The following is a 19132-nucleotide window of genomic DNA, read 5'->3' on the forward strand; positions in this document are numbered from 1 at the left end:
CTTGTCTAGTGTCTGAACTGAATAATCAGAATATAAAAGTATCAAAAGAGTCGAATAAAAATTGTAAGTAAATATGTTGAAAAACTGCTTGATACAGGATAATGTTTTGGACATACTTACATTTTTAGGACTTGATTATAGAGTTGCTTTGCTTATACTATTGTTCTGTGTTGTCCCAGGAATAAATATACCAAAAATCAGATCAAACGGATAATTAGATCACATAAAAATTTGTTGTTAAAAAAGTAGAAAAATCAACATGTTTAAAATGGACATACGGACATTCTGGTAATGATTATAGAGTTGCTACGCTTTCTAAATCGTATCTAACTACTACAGGAATCATCATGCAAAGTTTGAAATCGATAGGACAATTCTAACATGCCTAAATTAACGAATAAAAGCTATCTATCTCAGACGGACGGACGGATGGATGTACGGACCGACCCTAATTGTAGAAAAGCTTCGCTTTTAAAAAAAGACAAGTAACCGCACTTTCATATAGTCCGGAAATTTTTCCCCAATCTTGGACATAATTTGATAATCTGATGAGAAAATTTCTCGTTCACAGTCCCTTTAATTACGCAATAAATGTCTATTTTTTGGACTTATTTGAAAAAAAGTCTTCTAGTGTTCAGTTCTTTAAAAAAATTGTTTAATGCTCCCTCATCATTTCACAAAAACCTTATTATTTCATTTTAAAAAGTCCTCAGTTTTAAGGAAAACTATTTTTGTTTAAAATTACTACGAATATACCATTTTTTGGGTGAATTTTTTTTTTGGGGGGGGGGTTGTTAAGGGGGATTTCCTATCCCCTTTATTTGTTTTTTTTTTCTTTTTTTCGCCCCACACTGTGCTTAAAACCACCACATGAACAGTACAAATATTCTCTGAAGAGTAGAGCCCAATTGGTTCAGCAATTACTTTTCACTTACAAGAAAAAATTTAGTGGGGGATATCATTTTCTTTTTTTTTGAGGGGGTTAGGATTTACCAACCCCACAAAAATTGCTTAAAACCACTATATGACCAGTATGTATATTCCCTGGAGAGTAGTGCCCAATCAGTTCAGCAGTTACCAAATTCTTCAGACGGACAGACATCAAGCTTCTTTGTATTATAGACTAGCAGCTAAGTACCTAGATTCTAGGACATCCCAGGACATAATTCTGAAAATTAAATAGCCCAAAACCTACATACGACCTTAGTGAAGCTTACCTAAAATTGCTAACCCAATTGTTCAGTAGTTAATGAGATCTTAAGCTTCAGACATAAAACCCTTACTACTTTATTTAATAAGATATATAGGTACTATTTTTTAATATTTGGTACTATATGGTATTACTACACAATTAGTTAAAATTTTGGTACTATATGGTACTATATTAGTTTAAATTTTGTGTACTATATGGTACTATATGAAAAATTTTATGTACTATAAATGTACTTTATATTTGTAAATTTTGAGTGGTCACTCTGTAAATGTTTTTAATTTCCAAGGAGCGGGAGGTACAGTTGAGGGCACAAATGCAGATTCAGCAACAAAATATGATGGCTCAGCAACAACAGCAGCAAAATATTATGGCCTCACAACAACAGGTAAGATACCAACCAAACAAAATATTATGGCCTCACAACAACAGTTAAGATACCAACTAAACCCAGTCAAGTACAGGAACTTCTCCACCCCCTTCCCTTCAAAAGCGAAGATTTTCCATAATCAGGGCCGGTCCGTCGGTCCGTAACAGTTAGCTCTTTTCGTTAACCTAGGCATGTTAGAATTGTCCTATCGATTTGAAACTTTGTAAGATGTTTTCTATAACAGTTAGGTACGAATTAGAAAGCGTAGCAACTTTATAATTGTTACCAGAAAGTCCATACTTCCATTTAAAACATGCAGATTTTTAACTTTATTTGGCATCATTTTTGTATGTTATAATATAAAAAAATTTAGAACATGATGAGCCCGCAGGGTATGATGCCAGGTCCGCAGGGCCAGGGAATGGTCCAGCAGCAAGGGCAGCAGCAGGCCGTCAGCGTGGGCAGTCCAGTGACCAGCCAGTGGCAGCAAGGTAGCCCAGTACCCAGCAGTCCTCAGCATCAGCCTGTGTCCCCCATGCAACAACATCCAAATATGTCGCCAGGTAGATTTAAAAAACAAAAAGTCCAATATCATCCAGGGATCTATGTAAAGCTTCCATAAAATGGAGAACTCAATTGGTTCAGTAGCTATTAAAAACTTAATCTACAGATAATTGTAAGATAGTAGCTTGAAGATTATTACTTTTTTATATTGATTAATACCTAAATTTAGGAAGCATCTCCCCAGCAACAGGGCCTACTGGTCAGCGGATGGCTAGCCCAGTGGGGCCTCCTGTGGGCAGTGTGGCTGGAGGACCTACTACACAGATACGACCTCCACAATGGAGTGGAGAAACTCATCCTGCCCTGGCACAGGTAATGCAGCTTTATTTCTTTTTTAGAGACAAAATAGTTTCTACGTTTATTATTCTTAACTAGTTCCCACCCGTAACCCAGTCAATTATCCCAATAGAAAATAAAACCTGATCAATACCTTTTTCCTACTATTTTCTTGGTAGTCGAGTCTTTTTTAAAACTTAAGACGACTTTCCTATCGTTTTCAAGTTAACAAAAAACTTTTTTTTTTTAATATTAATTCAGGGGTGTATATTCTGCATGGAATCCCCGGCTCAGGGGGGGGGAAATAAAAAATAAGTGGTTGGAGGGGAAAAAAATGTAAAAATTAAGAAAACTGAAAACATTTTTTCCATTTCGCCCCCCTCCTTGGTTAAAAAAACTAAAAAAATGTGTGGTAGGAGGGATAAAATAAATAAAATATAGAGTTCTTTAAATATTTTTCTATTTTCCCCCCTACTTTTTAAGAAAAATCTAGGGGGGGAAAAAAATAAAAAAAATTGTAGCAGGGGAAAAAAATAAATCTTGTGCAGAATATACACCCCTGTATTATTTTTATTTTGGCTTCGTCATATCTTGTTCTAGGCAGCTATATTATAATATAAATTTTATACAAATGTTTCTTATTGTGCTAGTTACGAGATCTACTTTTACCTCCCCTTTCCTTTTTTAATATTGAACATTTCACTAAAACAAATATTTGTGTAGGTTCCACGAACTCCACAGCAGATCCAGCACCTGCAGCGTCTTCAAATGCAAAGACAACAGATTGGTGGTGTTCAGGATCCAAGCGGTCAACCCCAGGTACAATTACAAGGATAATTATGTCCGTATCGTCGAATAAATAGTAAATGAAATAGTTATCGTGAAATATTTTAGAATTTTGCTTAAATTAAAATTAATTTTCTGTCATTTTGTTTAGAGCATAGCAGATTGTAGTGGAAGCATGGTAGGTCCACAACAGAGTATGTCTTCACAACAAAGTATGGCTCAGGTAAGAGATAGCGGCATTCTTTGCGCTTTCCCTAACAATCAAGAAAGTTCCCATATAAATTAACTATTGCACTAGCTATTTCCCTGAATCAATAAGATTTTTTTAAAATTTTACAATGAAAAACTATTTACAACCAACTCAAAAAGATAGGTATAAATAACAGTTTCTTTTGGATTTTAACTAGTTAGGTACCTACCTACCTACTTTGTTAACACAAATCATAGTTTAACTACCTAACAAAAATTACGTTAATTTTTTTTGCATGAATTTTTTGACTTGTGAAAAATTTAAAGAAAAGGGACACTTTTAATGTAATGTTTTATTGTAGATGGGCAAAGCAGTTGTAGTAAGTAGTGGAGGAGGCATGGAAATGATTTCATCCGTCCCACAAACAGTCGCAGGTAAACAACAAAACTATTTCTTACACATTATTGTTTTTGGCAAGTATTGTCAATAAATCGCGGAATAGGACATTTCTTTCGGGTGACTCTATCTAAAAATAAATAATGTATGGTTATTCTGAAAAAAAAAACGTCAATACGTTAAGTAAGTTAAAGTTAGTGGATCGAATGTACGGACAGAAGGATCTTATTGATTGAGAAGTTGTTTTAAAAATAAGAAATAAATAAAAAGCTATATTCATAAATATTTGGGTAATAATTTTTCTTTTATCAGGTATGCCACAACATGTAATGCTAGGGCCCAACGGCCAAAATCAGACAAAGCAAGCCCTACAGAACATGTTATCCAACCGACTGGGTCCAGGCGGGCAGCCGCTGCCTCCAGGAGCTCCGGGCCCCCCGCCAGTTGTGTCCAGCATCCCTGGCGGGGTTGGTGTATCCGGTGATACAATGGTTGTGCAGGCACAGGGTGTCCCTCCTGGTGCCAGGATGCAGATAATGACACAGGGTGTTCCACCAGGTAAACATTTTTTTTTTATAAACAAACAATGATAAAAATTTGAAAATCAATATTAATGGAAGAGTAAGAACCTGATAGTGCTTGCACACAAAGTGCTTGTTGAAATAAATTGAAAATAAAGGGGGTGGATAGTTTTTAGTATCGAAGCTACTCTATAATTCACTGTCCATCCGTCAGTCAGAGACAAAGTGTGGGAAACGTGATTTTCTCAGCTACTATTCAAGATAGACAGCTGAAATTTTTAGTGAAGATTCCTATGACATATGACTATCCATTGTTTTGTCCATCTGTCTGTTATTTGGAGTTTGATAGATTCCTAGATTTTCAAGTTTTTGCGATTTTCTCAACTCCTTTTCAAGATAGAGGGCGGAAATTTTCAGTTGTTAATTAATTTATATTCTACATGTTTTCGCAAAGTTTTATTAAGATTTGTTATTTATTGGGGTGCTGGATAGATTCCTATATTTTTAAGTTTTCGCGATTTTGAAGGTTTTGTGATTTCTCTATTTTAACAAGTATAATGTATATTGTATGACACTGCTCTATAGTATTTTTTTCCCGATTTCCATACTTAATTTTTGAGCTTCGCTACTTATGGATGTTATTATCCTTGTTTTCCTATGCTTAACCCCTGTGCGGGGACATAGCTTTGCTGTAATACAGAGAACCCGATATAATCTAACATAACATGTACCTACTAAAGTGAAAAACAAGCAAACTAAAAATTACACCTCCCACTAATTCTTATGTTTTTAAAAGCAAAGCTTTTCTATAATTAGGGTCGGTCCGTCCGTCCGTACGTTCGTCCGAGATAGATAGCTTTTATTCGTTAATTTAGGCATGTTAGAATTGTCCTATCGATTTCAAACTTTGCATGATGATTCATCTAGTAGTTTGGTACGATTTAGAAAGAGTAGCAACTCTATAATCATTACCAGAATGTCCGTACGTCCATTTTAAACATGTTGATTTTTCTACATTTTTAACAACAAATTTTTATGTGATTTAAATATCCGTTTGATATGATTAAACAGGTTGATTTAATTATCCGATTGTTCTGATTTTTGGTATACTGATTCCTGGGACAACAAAGAACAATATTATAAGCAAAGCAACTCTATAATCAAGTCCTAAGAATGTAAGAATGTCCATAAACATTATCCTGTATCAAGCAGTTTTTCAACAAATTTACTTACAATTTTGCTTCGACTATTATACTTTCATATTCTGATTATTCAGTTCAGACCAGGGTTGTCATTTTGGGCGGGCGCTTTTGGGCGGGCATTTTTAGGCGGGCAGTTTTGGGCCGCCCAATATAAGGTCATTTTGGGCACCCCCCTTTTGGGGGAAGAGAAAAAGGGGAGGGGGTTAAAAAAGAGTGGGGACGGGCCTATTTTTTGGGTGATATCCTTATACTAAAGTAACAGGATGTGTGTCTGTTTATTTGTGTGTCTGTGTGTTTGTACCGAAGGATCTCGCTAACCGCTGAACCGATCGGATTCTCCTTAACAGGGTAGCTTCTCATAGGTTCTGGGAAGGTTTATAACTATTTTGGGGGAGGGTACTACCACCCTCCTAAGAGAAATCACCCCTAGAAAAAAATTACACTCCCCCAAAAAGTTTTTTAAAAAATTTTTAAACTAACCCCCCCCCCCAAAAAAAAAAAAATTATTCCCCCCCCAAATTTTTTTTTACTTTTTCTTTTCAAATCTAATATAATAATTGGATTATCAAATTTAACTCTCCCCTACTCAAGTGCCCAAAGAGGCCTCTAGGGCCGTAGCCGCTAGTTAACTATATAAATTAGTAAGCTTTTTTGTATCTAGAGAAGGATTTCGCTAACTGCTGAACCGATATGGTTCTCCTTTCCAGTGGAGCTTTTATAGGTCCTGAGATGGTTTCAGGCTATTTTATTTCTAATAATAAGTCTCGGTATGGTTTTAGGCTATTTTATATCCTTTTTATATGTTTTTTACGACATTTGCCCAAAAAGGGTGCCCAAAACCACTTTTGGGCGCCTAAAACCCGCCCAAAACCCTTTTGGGCAATTGGGCCGCCCAATATCAAAAAAAGTGCCCAATTCGACAACCTCAGACACTATACAAGTGTTAATGTCCGTTTGTCCTACCGTGTGCTTCGCTTTTATGGATGTTGTCATCCTCAAAAATATTGGAGGGAAATAAGGTTACCAGTGCTTAGCAAGTTCCGTTTAGTACTACATCAACAAACTTGAGAAGCATAGATTTTTAAAAAATGTTGTGTTCCCAATACGTTTATTACTAAAACTATCTCCTAAAAAATAATTTATTGTAGGAATGCCACCCCAATCCCAACAACAACACATGATGGCCCAACAGCAGCAGCAGATGTTGGCTTTGCAACAGCGCAACAACGCTCTGCGCAACGTAACAAACGTAACCGCCGCCGCTCCCCAACATGCAGCTATGATGGGCGGTAAACCAGCCGGCATGGCTGGAATGGCCGGCGCCGCCGTGGGTCCACGCTTCGGTCCGCGGACAGTTGGTCCGACAACCATGGTTGGCATGCGTCCGACTCCGCAGGTGCCGGGCGGTATTCCGCAAGCAAGACTGCCACAGTTTATCGGCCATCATATTGAAACACGCCTCCCGCCTGACTTATGCTTGCTTGGCTGTATATTTGTCGTAACTGATTACCAGGACAGCGAGGAGTATGCTAAATTTGTGGCCAGCTGGAAAAAGACAATTACACAGTACGGCGGTGAAATAGAAACGTCACTGTCCCCCCGTGTCACCCATCTTCTTTGCTCCTCACAAAAGTCTGCCCTGGCCCAGCAGGCTAGAGTCGAGGGTAAACGGTTGGTCACCTGTTTCTGGCTGAATGACACGATCCGCAAGAAGAAGGTGATGCCTCCCTGGAAAGCGATACACTTCCCGCTGCCGGCCCAGTTTGAACCTCCGTGCACCAACATGATCCTCTGTCTCACAGGTTTCCAGGACAGGGACAGGGATCTGGTCAAGGTTAGTCAACTTTAGGAATGGCATGGGTTTGAATCTCGGCACAATATTCCGTTATAAATAAAGACGTTAAAAATGTTTCCATTACTGCTATGTCAGGGGAAGTTAGAACTTCCAGACAAAGTTTATGAAATCAAAAAGCTGATTGTTGGAGGTTACTTAACCTATCAACCTGGGTGTTTTTATGATTTTTAATAAAAAATTAAGTCCTTTCTCAGGGGTGTATATTCTGCACAAGATTTATTTTTTTTCCCCTGCTACAAAATTTTTATATTTTTCTTCCCCCCTAGTTTTTTCTCACCAAGTAGGGGGAAAATGGAAAAATATTTAAAGAACTCTATATTTTATTTATTTTATTCCTCCTACCACACATTTTTAAATTTTTTTTTCACCACCAGCCTGATTCCCCCCTCGGGAACTGGAAAAAATGTTTTCAGTTTTCTTAATTTTTACATTTTTTTTCCCTCCAACCACTTATTTTTTATTTCCCCCCCCCCCCCCCTGAGCAGGGGATCCCATGTAAAATATACACCCCTGTCCTTTCTTCAATTAACTCATGAGAAACATTTGCTTACCTTAACATTAATTGAATTTTTCTTATATTAAGCTAAGAAATACATATTTTGATTTATTTTAGGAAATGATTCGTATAGTTGGAGCCAAGTGTACAAGATATTTCTCAAAGCACAACCATGCTATCATCTGCAAAGCGTAAGTTTTTTAAATTATTTTTTTTTATAAAAGAAAGGCATGTAGGTTTTACTTTTTCTACAATTCAAAACATTTGTTAATGCTTTCTCTACATTAGTATGTCTCTTAAGACCTCCAAAACAATTATCTTCAAAAAGTATGTTAGTAGTAGGTATTCTGTTAAGTATACTACTTCTTTTCTTTATAATTTCTAACCAGATTTTTTCTTCTTTTCTATTTTACACCATATGTCATCACAAAGAGAATAACGTCCTGCAAATAATTCATACAATTATCTCTCATTGTAGACCTGTGGGGGAGAAGTACGATAAGGCACGCGAGTGGAAGGTTCCTGTGGTTTCCGTCCAGTGGTTAAATGACGTCATGTTTGGGTCGGTTAATGCGGCGCAGTGCATGTCTAATGCTAAGTATCAGGTACATGCATACGCGTCTATCATTTTGTTCACTTTTGTTTTCTGCAGAAAAGCAAACTTTAAATTTATGCTGCTTTAAATTGTTTTGATGGAAAAGATTTTTCTCAAAATTACCTACCTACTCAATTCATATTTGCCTTTTTTAAGGAAAAATATCTGTTTTTTTTTAGTAACTTTTTGTTTGAATTATTATAATGTAATTTTCCAACCGATTGTATTGCAATCAGGGAAGAAGAGAACATTGGACTGTAAATTATACTGGCCGAAATGGTTTGATGAAAACATAATCAATCATATTCGTTTGCTTTAAGCTGTAGGGACTATTATACTATCTTGATTGGTTTGTACATACTAGCGACTATAGCAGTGTTTAGAATTATTCAACCATATATTTGAGAATGGAGTAAATCTGTTATCATATAATTTCGGTGTATTGCAAGTTATCCCTTGTTGTCGTTTCCCTGAATATACCTGATTTATATCAAGATTTAGAAGTACATGTTGTACAAATGACCCGCTGCGGATAGACTACAGCCTGGTTCCACATCTTATAATGTTTTATATTAAGGGATTTAAAAACGATGACCCTCTGCGGATAGACTACAGCCTGGTTCCACATCTTATAATGTTTTATATTAAGGGATTAAAAAACGATGACCCTCTGCGGATAGACTACAGCCTGGTTCCACATCTTATAATGTTTTATATTAAGGGATTTAAAAACGATGACCCTCTGCGGATAGACTACAGTCTGGTTCCACATCTTATCTCTGCATGGAAACTACCTGGTATTAGGGTTACTCCGGTAAGTTCAGCTTTTTTCTGGAAAGATTGGATATTACTCGTGCGTTTCACTATAGAGACAGATTTACCTTTCTAAACCTGTACAAAAGATATGTTAGAGTACCCCTTGAATTTGCTTCACCAGCTTGGAATCCTTGGCAAAGTGGAGATATTGAAGTTCTTGAAAAAGTGCAAAGGAAGGCTGTTTCTATAATATCTGGCCTAAAAGGAGAAACCTACGAAGCTAAGTTGAAAGAAATTAATCTGATGTCACTAGAAACTAGAAGGACAAGAGCAGACCTGATCCAAACATTAAAAATACTAAATGGATTAGATTCAGATAATGCTGACACTTGGTTTACAAGAGTTGAGCAGGGAAGGCCAGCTACAAAAAAACACTAATAGTGAAAATTCATTACAGATTGATTTCAAACGTACAGAAATTACCAAAAACTTTTTCAGTACCAGAGCAGCAAAGTCATGGAATTCACTTTTAAATAATGTGAAAACTGCAGTGAATTTGAACATTTTTAAGAAAAGACTAGATATTTATTTAAACAGATGATTCTGTAAACCTCTGACAATGGTCCTACCTGGACTCTACAGAGTACTACAACAATATAACAATAAAAAACAAAATAAAATGGGGACAATTTGCAGGAAGGAAGTGGACATTGGACTATAAATTTTACTAGTACTAGAATAACCATGTTATCATATTTGTTAGCTCACAAAAATGGGATTGAAGGGATAGTTTTTCTTTAATTTATGATCATTTGGGATATATATTAATTTATCGTCCATTTTCTGATCCGTAACAATTTAACAGTAAAAATTGGGGTTATCTACTCCTCCAAAAAAAACTTGTGAGAGTTTTTTAGTATGGCTTAGAACCAGTTCTAATCAAAGTGATATTAATCAGTTTTAAAGCCATACTAGAAATAAATTTATTTTCATTTACTGTTTTAATTTAGGAAACCTATCAGAAATTCAAGGCAAATCCTCCAGCCAGAATTAAGCGCAAGGCAGACAAACAAAGATTGGAAAATGAAACTAAGGAGAAAAGAAGAAGATTAAACGAAGAACGAGCTGCACAGGTTATTTAGAACCCCTTTTTCATGGCTTCGCCATCGTTGGGAAGACCATTTTATTAGCGAAACTACTCTATAGTTCACTTTGTCCATCGGTCCGTCCGTAACGCTAAAGGTAGAATTGTAGTTTCCTAGACCGCTATTCAAGATATATAGCTGATTTTGAAGATTTTCTGTTCCAATAAGCATTCAATATATAGTTAACTTTGTCCGTCGGTCTAACGTTAATGCTTCAAAAGACATAAATGCCTTTTTTTAATTTCATTAGTTTATTGCATATATCATCTCTTTTTTTTATGATAACTGAACATCTTTGTAACTCACTTTATCTGTTTATCTCTTTTTGCTACCAATGGAAGTTTACAACCTTGTTTTGTAACAACTTAATAACCTTTGTAATGTAGAATGCCTTTGCTAATTTCAAAAGCAATAACATCATAACTATTGCAGTCAACAAACACTTTATTAAATAACCTTTTCTGGAAGTCCTAACTTTGCCTGTTAATGAGTTCAGCCTGTTGAGCCAAGACATTCGGTCCCCATACTATAGTCTTATTATTAATGTCACGCATCTGACATAGAGCAGCCGTAGATACAACTTTTAACGTTTTTAGTTACAACGCTGTTTGAGCGTAGATTCGAACCCAATTTATGAAAATTGATTTACTATTTTTGACGAAATCTAAACTTATCTTCTATTTAGGGTTTACCTCCACTGGAACCTGGTTGTTTCACTCAGCTGGAAGGTGAGACAGACCTGGACCCTGCCACGGGACTACCTGTCCCTCGTCCACAGCCACCACCTCCTCCACCTATTCAGAACAAAGAAAAGGGGGATGCAATTAAAAAGGAGGCGGAGGAAGAGAAAGAGAACAATCCGTTCAAGGTGACCTTATTTGATTTTTACAATCATTTATTATAGTAATCATAATAATTTATATGTAGTATAGCACAATTTATCTTATTTAACTTTCAGAAAAAAAGAGAATTCTAAACTCACCTGTGATTCAGCAAATTAAAACCATTTGAAATTGCCGAAAATTCATAAATTTTTAGGGAGTGATTTTTGAGATAAAACTTGTTTTAAGATGTAACTAAAGGGAAGTAGTAAAGAAGAAGAGAAATAAAAGAAGTGTCCCTTGTCCATAACTAAACAAAGCTGCGTACAATTGTATTTTTACTTAAACCTTTCTGCTATTTGTAAGGGCTCGGCTGCCGCGAGTAATTTGCGACTAAGCCTTAATTTTAAAACCGTTTGGATTTGCCATATTTGGGTCGGCTTATTTTTTTAATTGTAAAAGGTTGATTTCCTTGAGGCGGTTGACGCGGGGCTGCCGAGCTCTGGTTTTCATATGTATTATTTTAATATAATTAAAGAAATTAAAATTTTAGGTTACAGGAGTAGAAACAATTAAGATAATGTTCACCAATACACCTACCAATATCAAAATATTAACTATATTATAATTTTAGGTTACAGGAGTAGAAACAATTAAGATAATGTTCACCAATACACCTAGCAATATCAAAATGGAATTAAATGATTTACTTACGGTAATTTTATTTTATTTTGATGGCTTACTTCAGCTTCTATTTAATTTTGAAAACTAATTTTGATCATCTTTAATCATATATTTCTTTTAACAAACTGATACCTACCCTTTCAAACTGAATTTAAAATAGATTTTTGGCTTTATAGTTCTAGCTCATTCTTTTATTATTATACGAGAACAATTTAGAAAATTGACAGTTTTTTTTATATTACTAGGATATGTGTACAGAGTATACAACAAACCCCAGTGAAGTAACCCACCTCATAATGTCTTCCCTGGGCAGAACAAATAATTTCCTCCAAGCTTTGCCAACTGTAAAGTAAGTTTTTTCCCCTTGTTCAGGGGCTGTAATTCAGCAAATTAATTTCATTTGAAATTGCTGGAAATTTGGATATTTTGTGGTACGCCACTTGGCGTAAAACAAAGGTAATTGGGAAAGTGAAATTTTCACTTAGAATTATTAGTCAGAATCACTGTCCCTGGCTATTGTTAAACGTAATTGGTTTTATCTTTTGGGCAAAACAATATTCTGATATGAAGCTACACAAATGTTGCCTCTATGAATACTGAATAGTAGCGGTTCTTCTAAATTTCGACTAATTTTCTGAACTACTAGCATAATATAACGTCTGCGCCCCCAGCCACTTACTCCGTAATCAAAGAGGAAGTTATGAGGTAGAAAAAAACCCAAGATCAGATATTATAAAAAAATATAAAAAAAACTGTATTTTAATGGGTAAGAAAGGGGCAGATAAATTATTAAATAGCAGCCTAAAACCACTTAAAGGCTTAATATAAAATTAGAATAGGATGGGACGTTATTGAAGCTTTTCTATGAAGGAGAACTCAAGCTGTTCAGTGGTTTATGAAATCTTAAGCTTTAGAAAAAAATCTAAATTCGAAAAAGGATTGTAATTTTTAAAACCATGGAATGATTTTATAATCTATTTAGGTATATTTTGACTCCAGATTGGATAAGAAAAAGTAAAGCAGCCGGGAAATGGCTACCTGAACAAGACTTCATAGTCAAGGATGAAAAGGTTTCTTTATTTTGTTGCAAAATGGAGGAGGGGTGTAATTTTTACCCACAAAATGGTTATAAACCCTCCTTACACTTATTTCAAGCTATCCGCAGTGGTTGGTTGATAACAACGATCAGTTTCACTTTTAAAACACTCTTTTATAACTGTCCAATTCAACTTTTACAGTCAAGCAATCTTTTAACACCAAGACCTTTATATGGAAATGCATGGTTATGAGTTGCGCCTGTTTTGGGCCCGAACATTTTTTCATGTCACGCACTGCACATAACAGCAGCAAAGCTTAATACTAACCCGTATTTGTTTTTAGTTTGAAGAAGCTTTTGGTTGTAATATTGCAAAATTGTTGAGGAACCCTGAAAGAAACAAAATATTTCATGGGAAGGTGAGAATTAAAAAAATACACCAATGATAACAATTTACACAAGTGGCGAAGCACACAACTCTCACAGATAATGCTTATAGTTGAGAGGAAACATTACTAAGGATCTATATTTTATAGCAACTGACTGTGACTAAATTATTGAATATTGACTAAAAGAGCAGAGCATTTTTACTATTGACACTAGCGGGTACGCCCCTAGAGGCACGTAAAATTGTTTCTTTTCAATCTATGTTGAAATCAGCTATTTTCCCAAAATATTCACCGCAAGATGGTGTTAGTTATGTTTTTTGCTAATTGGAAAAATATCCGCAGAGCGGCTGTTTTTTTATTTTTGGCTTTTTCTCTGGGGAGGGTAGTGGTACCCTACCCAAAAATAGTTATAAACCTACCCAGGACCTATGAGAAGCCACCCTGTAAACGAGAACCACATCGATTCAGCAGTTAGCGAGATCCTTCATTACAAACAAACATACAGACATCCTGTTACTTTTATATAATTATCCATATCTAGGTATTCTACATAACTCCAAGCGTAGAGCCCAGTTTGAAGGTTATCAAGAGTTTGGTGGAATCCGCTGGGGGTAGGGTAGAGAACAGAAGGCTGAAAACTACCAACCAAATTAGAGAATTAAATAAGGTAGGTTGCAAATATAATTGGATTTTTCTATATGCTCCTCTTTTAGGGGGGGAGGGGGACTTAAAATAAACTTAAAACCCAGGTTTTACAAATGAACAATTTCAGCAGACAAATATCCATTTTAGAGTCTTAGGGCTTTAGTTTAAAAGGAGTGTCGAGTCCCCCCGCATTCATTTTTTCAATAAGTAATTAAGGGTACGCTATTATGTCCTTTAAGATCTCGCTAACTACGAAAGCAATTGAGTTCTCCTTTTCCAGGAAGCTTAACATGGATCCAGAATGGTTTCAGGCTTTTCCCTTCCACCTTATATATATACATATAGCACCTAGTCCTAGATAGGACAGGCGCAGCCGTTAAATTATTATTGATCATTAAATATTTATTTTCAGGGAGGTGTAGTGAATTATATTATCATAACTTGTGCAGAAGATCTTCATTTAGTTACAGAAATTCTCAGGTAAATAAATCACAGAAACCAATTAATGAGAGCAGCAATAATTGTCCATTGATAACAAATAACAGAATGTCTGTCTGTTGTTCCCCTTTTCCAAGTTTAATTTTTCAAAGAAATAGGCTAAAAGTGAGTGGCAATTTCTTTTGGGAGGGTGGTTTACCCTCCCCTAAATTAGTTATAATCCTTCCCAGGACCTACATTAATAAGCTACATTGTAAAGGAGAACCTTGAGAGGTTAGCAAGATCTTTCTGTACAAACAGACAGACAGACAAACTCACAGGCATTCTGTTTATTTCATATAAAGACTTGCGGCTACGCCCCTAGAGCCCTCTTCTTTTTACTTATATTAATTTTAATTTTAGGTCGAAGCAGCACATCTATACTTCAGAGTTTGTGCTCTCAGCTGTGCTGCAATGTGAAATGGATTTCGACATCTCAAGATATATGACAACTGTCAACCATAATGAAAATGAACATAGTCCATATTAGATAATTTATCAATAGCAGTGAGGGAGCCAAAATTCCCCCTCCTTAAATCTTTTTGAGAAACAGTGGTACATTGAACATTTAGCTTGAATATTTAGTAATATAATATCAATAAGATACAAAAAAAATATGTAAATTTACCTCAGTAATATATTACAAAAAGTTTAGAACATTGAACAAAAAACCACTGAAATGTTAAATATTTTGTTATATTTTTATAATGTGTCATTATATTGGATCTCAAGAAATTAGGAAAGCATGAATTGTAAGAATACGAAAATTCCTTGTATCATAACAGAAGAAAATTGGGGTATAGTCCTTTTCGTGGCGACGCCTCTTAAGGGGCGTTTCGTCGTATGTTCACTGTAAATTTTCTCCTATTCCAAGTCCCTTCGGGGGGCTGTAACCCTTCGGGGCAATCACCTAACCCAACTTTACCTTACCTAAATTAACCTATAAAAACTAATGTGAAAATACGATGAAACCCCCCCTAAGAGGCGTTGCCACGAAAGGGACTATACTCGAAAATTGTTTAAGTTTATTGATGTTATGGTAAGGTATTTAGTCAAAATTAAAGAGTTGACAACCTCTCACTTCTCCTAAACGAAAGTTTATTGTAAATATTCTATAATTAAAGCGCTAATGCTTTGATCGCTGGGACAATAAAAGAACGAATTTATGTAAAAAAAAATGGATTGAAATTAACTTTAAAGAAGGTGTCCTAACTTTTGTGATTTTTAAAAAGATACCTAGCTATTCTGTGTTTTTAGTAGGTAGTAGAATAAAATGATCTAAAGAATTTAGATATGCAATCGTTTTTTTTTTGTAGATCTCTTATTTTTTATTTAAGTTCTTTTTAAATTATGTTGGTTTTAAGGTACTAAAACGCAACAAAAAAGAAGAAAATTGACATTTTGAACAAAAATAGTACAATCTTAAATTTGACACCTTACCTTTTGAATTCTGTTGAGTAATTATTGAAAAATCTATTTGAACTTTGGGAGCTCTTTACGAATGGATTAAAAAAAGTTAGGACATGTTCTTTTCGATGCGAATACCTTACCCTTACCAAATAAAGAAAGGATTGTTTGAATCTATGTATGTCCTGATGTTATATAAATTATATATTTCATTGTATGAAAATATCAAGTATTGTATTTTGTACCCTTTTTTTGTTATGAAGTAAATCATTTAATTTTAATTTACAGTTTTTTTTTCATTTTGTCAAATGTAATTTCAAGTAATTGGATGTCCGTCTCGGGAATAAGGTATAACCAACAAGACAAATAAATCTAAAACAATATTTGGGGGGCAAATGTAGAGGTCGTCAATTTTTCTATGTGTTGCCCCCCCCCCCCCCCCGACAGCTGAAAAACACGTTTAGGTTTCATGATTTTGTCCCGAATTAATTTCGTTATTGGTATATTGGTTAATTTCGTTATTGGTATAAGCTCAGTCCGTCTGCTACATTTTATTTTCTTGCCGAAAGCATTCAAAATTCTAATTTCTACTTGATCTTTGCGGTAATGGATGTTGTTTATTTTTTTTATTCCAATTCTTTATTGTTTTTCTAGACATGAAAAATTCCATTTTTTTGTGATTCTTGATTAAGTAACACTTGTCAAAGATAATATTTAGTTGTTTTAAGTCAAAATCAAGTTAAAACTGCTGTAAAAATAATAAATTGACCAAAAAACTATTGCAACGAATACATTATGTCGGTGAGTCTACATTACCGCAAGAAATCTTATTTTTTATTCGCAAAAAATATTAGTTATTTGTTAATCCTCACTTAAGTAAAAAAATGTCTTTTTTTGTGTTTAGCGAAGGATTTAGTTAACTGCTAAACCGGTATGGTTCTCCTCAAAAGTAAAGCTTAATGACAAAAGGTTTACTTTTTTCAAAAAACCAATATTGAAAACATACATACAGACAAAAAAAAAAACAATACATATAGACAGACTTAGTGAGGGAAACTAAACCTGTATAGAAAAATCGTATTTTATAATGAATTCCTTATGGAAAATAACTGGAGAAACGTCAGTTCTTACAAGGACTATTATGTCCATAAGTAGAGCTGCATCAATGTGATAATATCATTTTCTTGTGTAACGATTTTAGTGTTGCTACGCTTTCTAGATTAAACCTTACTGTTACAGGAATCACCACTCACAATGCCAAGTTTGAAATTGATAATAGTTATTTATTGCTAGTATATAGATAGCTTTCCGTGGATATCAAAATAAAAATTCATAAGATTAAGAACAGTTTTGCTACCCTCGTGGGGCTGAAGGCCCGGTCTAACAAAACTGTTAATAATTTCTTCTTTTAATTATGGGGGAAAAGTTGCTATAATACGATGCTAAACATGATTTTTCAGTATGGCTGAGAACCGGTTCAATCCAGCGACTGCGCATATTAAAAGGTTTCGAAGTCTTACTGGAAAAATAATTCTAACATGCCTAAATTAACGATAAAAGCTAACCTTTACCTACGTATTATAGAGTAGAAACGGAACTATATATTGACAAGTGGTCATTCTATAATTTTTAGTAGCACAGATACTCTTTAACAATGGTTTGTCCGACACACTGGTCCAAGAAAATCCACATCTAGCAACTTTATTGTGCGATTTATTATATTAAAGTTTACTTTTCTTGGTGAAGAATATCATTAGCTGAAAATGTGTAAAATTTCTTAGGTTATCCCAAGAGCTAGAGTTTTATATCAGAGAGAGAGGGGGGGACTATGAGCTGTATATTACAATAGTCCCCAAAGTTTTATAATAACGTTTTCTTATTCGTTAGCTTTACAAATTTGGGGAATTTAATTGGTTGGTTATTAAGTTGAGTATTCAAACGTTTCAATCACTAATTCTATTTTACAGAAGGTGTAAATTTGTGCGTTATGATTGGGGATTTTTATTTCATTTTATTTAATCGGTCATTGTCTTATCCCTTTAGATCATGGTCTTACATATTCCTAAATATCTATGTAAATTAAGAGATATAAGTTTTCCGGAATTTTAATGTAGGGAGGAGATTTGAAATCTGCATCAAATTTTAAGGATTTTTTATAAAATTCATTTTTTGTATAATTCTTTATCTAAAAGCGGAAATACAAATTAAGTTAATTAATTTTGGCATCTGTGATTGGTGGATTTAAAAAATCTGCGCTCTGATTGGATGTCGTACATCATTCAACCAATTAGAGCGCAGGTAGTTTAAAATCCACCTATCCTATTGGTCAAAATTAATTAACTTAAAATGTATTTCCGCTTTTAGATAAAGAATTATACAAAAAACGAATTTTATAAAAAAAATCCTTAAAATTTGATGCAGATTTCAAATCTCCTCCCTACATTAAAATTCCAGAAAACTTATATCTCTTAATGTAAAGTAACCCTTACTCATAAGCTAGCCTACTACCTTTTAATGATTTATCCTACTTATGGACATAAGTACCCTAGTTGTTCGCAAGTCTACACTCTACACAACTTCTATCAATTTATTGACCAGTTATGTTACACTTGCGTTTGAAAATTATTATGTCTTTGAAAATTATTTCATTTAACATATTTGCTCTATACATATGTATTAATAATAAATTGATATTGATTAAAAATTGATTATTTTTTAGTGAAAAGTTACAAAAGTGATAATATAGTAGGTAAGAGAAACGCATCAGAGCGTTGTCGGGTAGGTGATAGGTCCGAATTTCTGACCAAAACCGTGTCATAACCAAAGCAACTGAAAGTGGTTTTTACTGCTGCAATGTCAGGTGCACGACATAACTTGTTAGAGTAGGGGGAATACCTTGGCCCAAAAGTAGGCACAACGCATTACCATGCACAGTTAGGACTTCCAGGTCGTGAAATCAAAGGGTTGGATGTTTAAAGGGCGTGTAACCATATTGTCATAAGGTTTCCGTAGTGTATCCCGTCCTCAAAGGCTATCTTTGGGCTAGAGACATCATTTTACTTTGTTAGTTCTAGCAGTTAGATTGTAGAAATTTTTCATAATAAACGTAGCCGCTAGCTGTCAAATATTTTTAAAAGCTAAGTTTTTCTATTATTAGGGTCGGTACGTTGAATTAGAATTGTCCTATCGATTTCAAATTGATGATGCAGGAGTTAGGTACGAGTTAGAAAGCGAAGCAACTCTATAATCGTCAACAGAAATTTAGATATGTTGCTTTTAACTTTTTTACAACAAATTTTTATGTGATAAAA

General features: G+C 34.7%; 1 protein-coding gene across 8 annotated transcripts in view; it reads left to right on the forward strand.

Moving 5' to 3' along the window:
• LOC145320008 (uncharacterized) overlaps window positions 1-16102 on the forward strand; it is a 35945-nt gene extending 19843 nt beyond the window's left edge. The window contains exons 12-33 of one of the 8 annotated variants that reach the window (XM_080162447.1): window positions 1500-1598; window positions 1954-2143; window positions 2314-2456; window positions 3144-3239; window positions 3358-3429; window positions 3758-3830; window positions 4105-4350; window positions 6664-7349; window positions 7984-8057; window positions 8345-8471; window positions 9183-9275; window positions 10228-10350; window positions 11048-11230; window positions 11818-11898; window positions 12113-12216; window positions 12850-12937; window positions 13248-13322; window positions 13834-13959; window positions 14350-14417; window positions 14778-15211; window positions 15397-15453; window positions 15980-16102. In XM_080162447.1, coding sequence (XP_080018573.1) covers window positions 1500-1598; window positions 1954-2143; window positions 2314-2456; window positions 3144-3239; window positions 3358-3429; window positions 3758-3830; window positions 4105-4350; window positions 6664-7349; window positions 7984-8057; window positions 8345-8471; window positions 9183-9275; window positions 10228-10350; window positions 11048-11230; window positions 11818-11898; window positions 12113-12216; window positions 12850-12937; window positions 13248-13322; window positions 13834-13959; window positions 14350-14417; window positions 14778-14904 — 2874 coding nt within the window. In that variant the 3' untranslated portion in view covers window positions 14905-15211; window positions 15397-15453; window positions 15980-16102. Of the gene's footprint in view, window positions 1-1499; window positions 1599-1953; window positions 2144-2313; window positions 2457-3143; window positions 3240-3357; window positions 3430-3757; window positions 3831-4104; window positions 4351-6663; window positions 7350-7983; window positions 8058-8344; window positions 8472-9182; window positions 9276-10227; window positions 10351-11047; window positions 11231-11736; window positions 11899-12112; window positions 12217-12849; window positions 12938-13247; window positions 13323-13833; window positions 13960-14349; window positions 14418-14777; window positions 15212-15396 lie in introns of all 8 variants that reach the window. The other 7 variants (XM_080162446.1, XM_080162443.1, XM_080162445.1 and 4 more) reach the window with 7 other exon arrangements.
• Window positions 16103-19132: the final 3030 nt, after the last annotated feature.

This window comes from Acartia tonsa, chromosome 5 (genome assembly GCF_053477335.1).
Source record: "Acartia tonsa isolate MP-2025a chromosome 5, ASM5347733v1, whole genome shotgun sequence".
NCBI lineage: Eukaryota > Metazoa > Arthropoda > Copepoda > Calanoida > Acartiidae > Acartia > Acartia tonsa.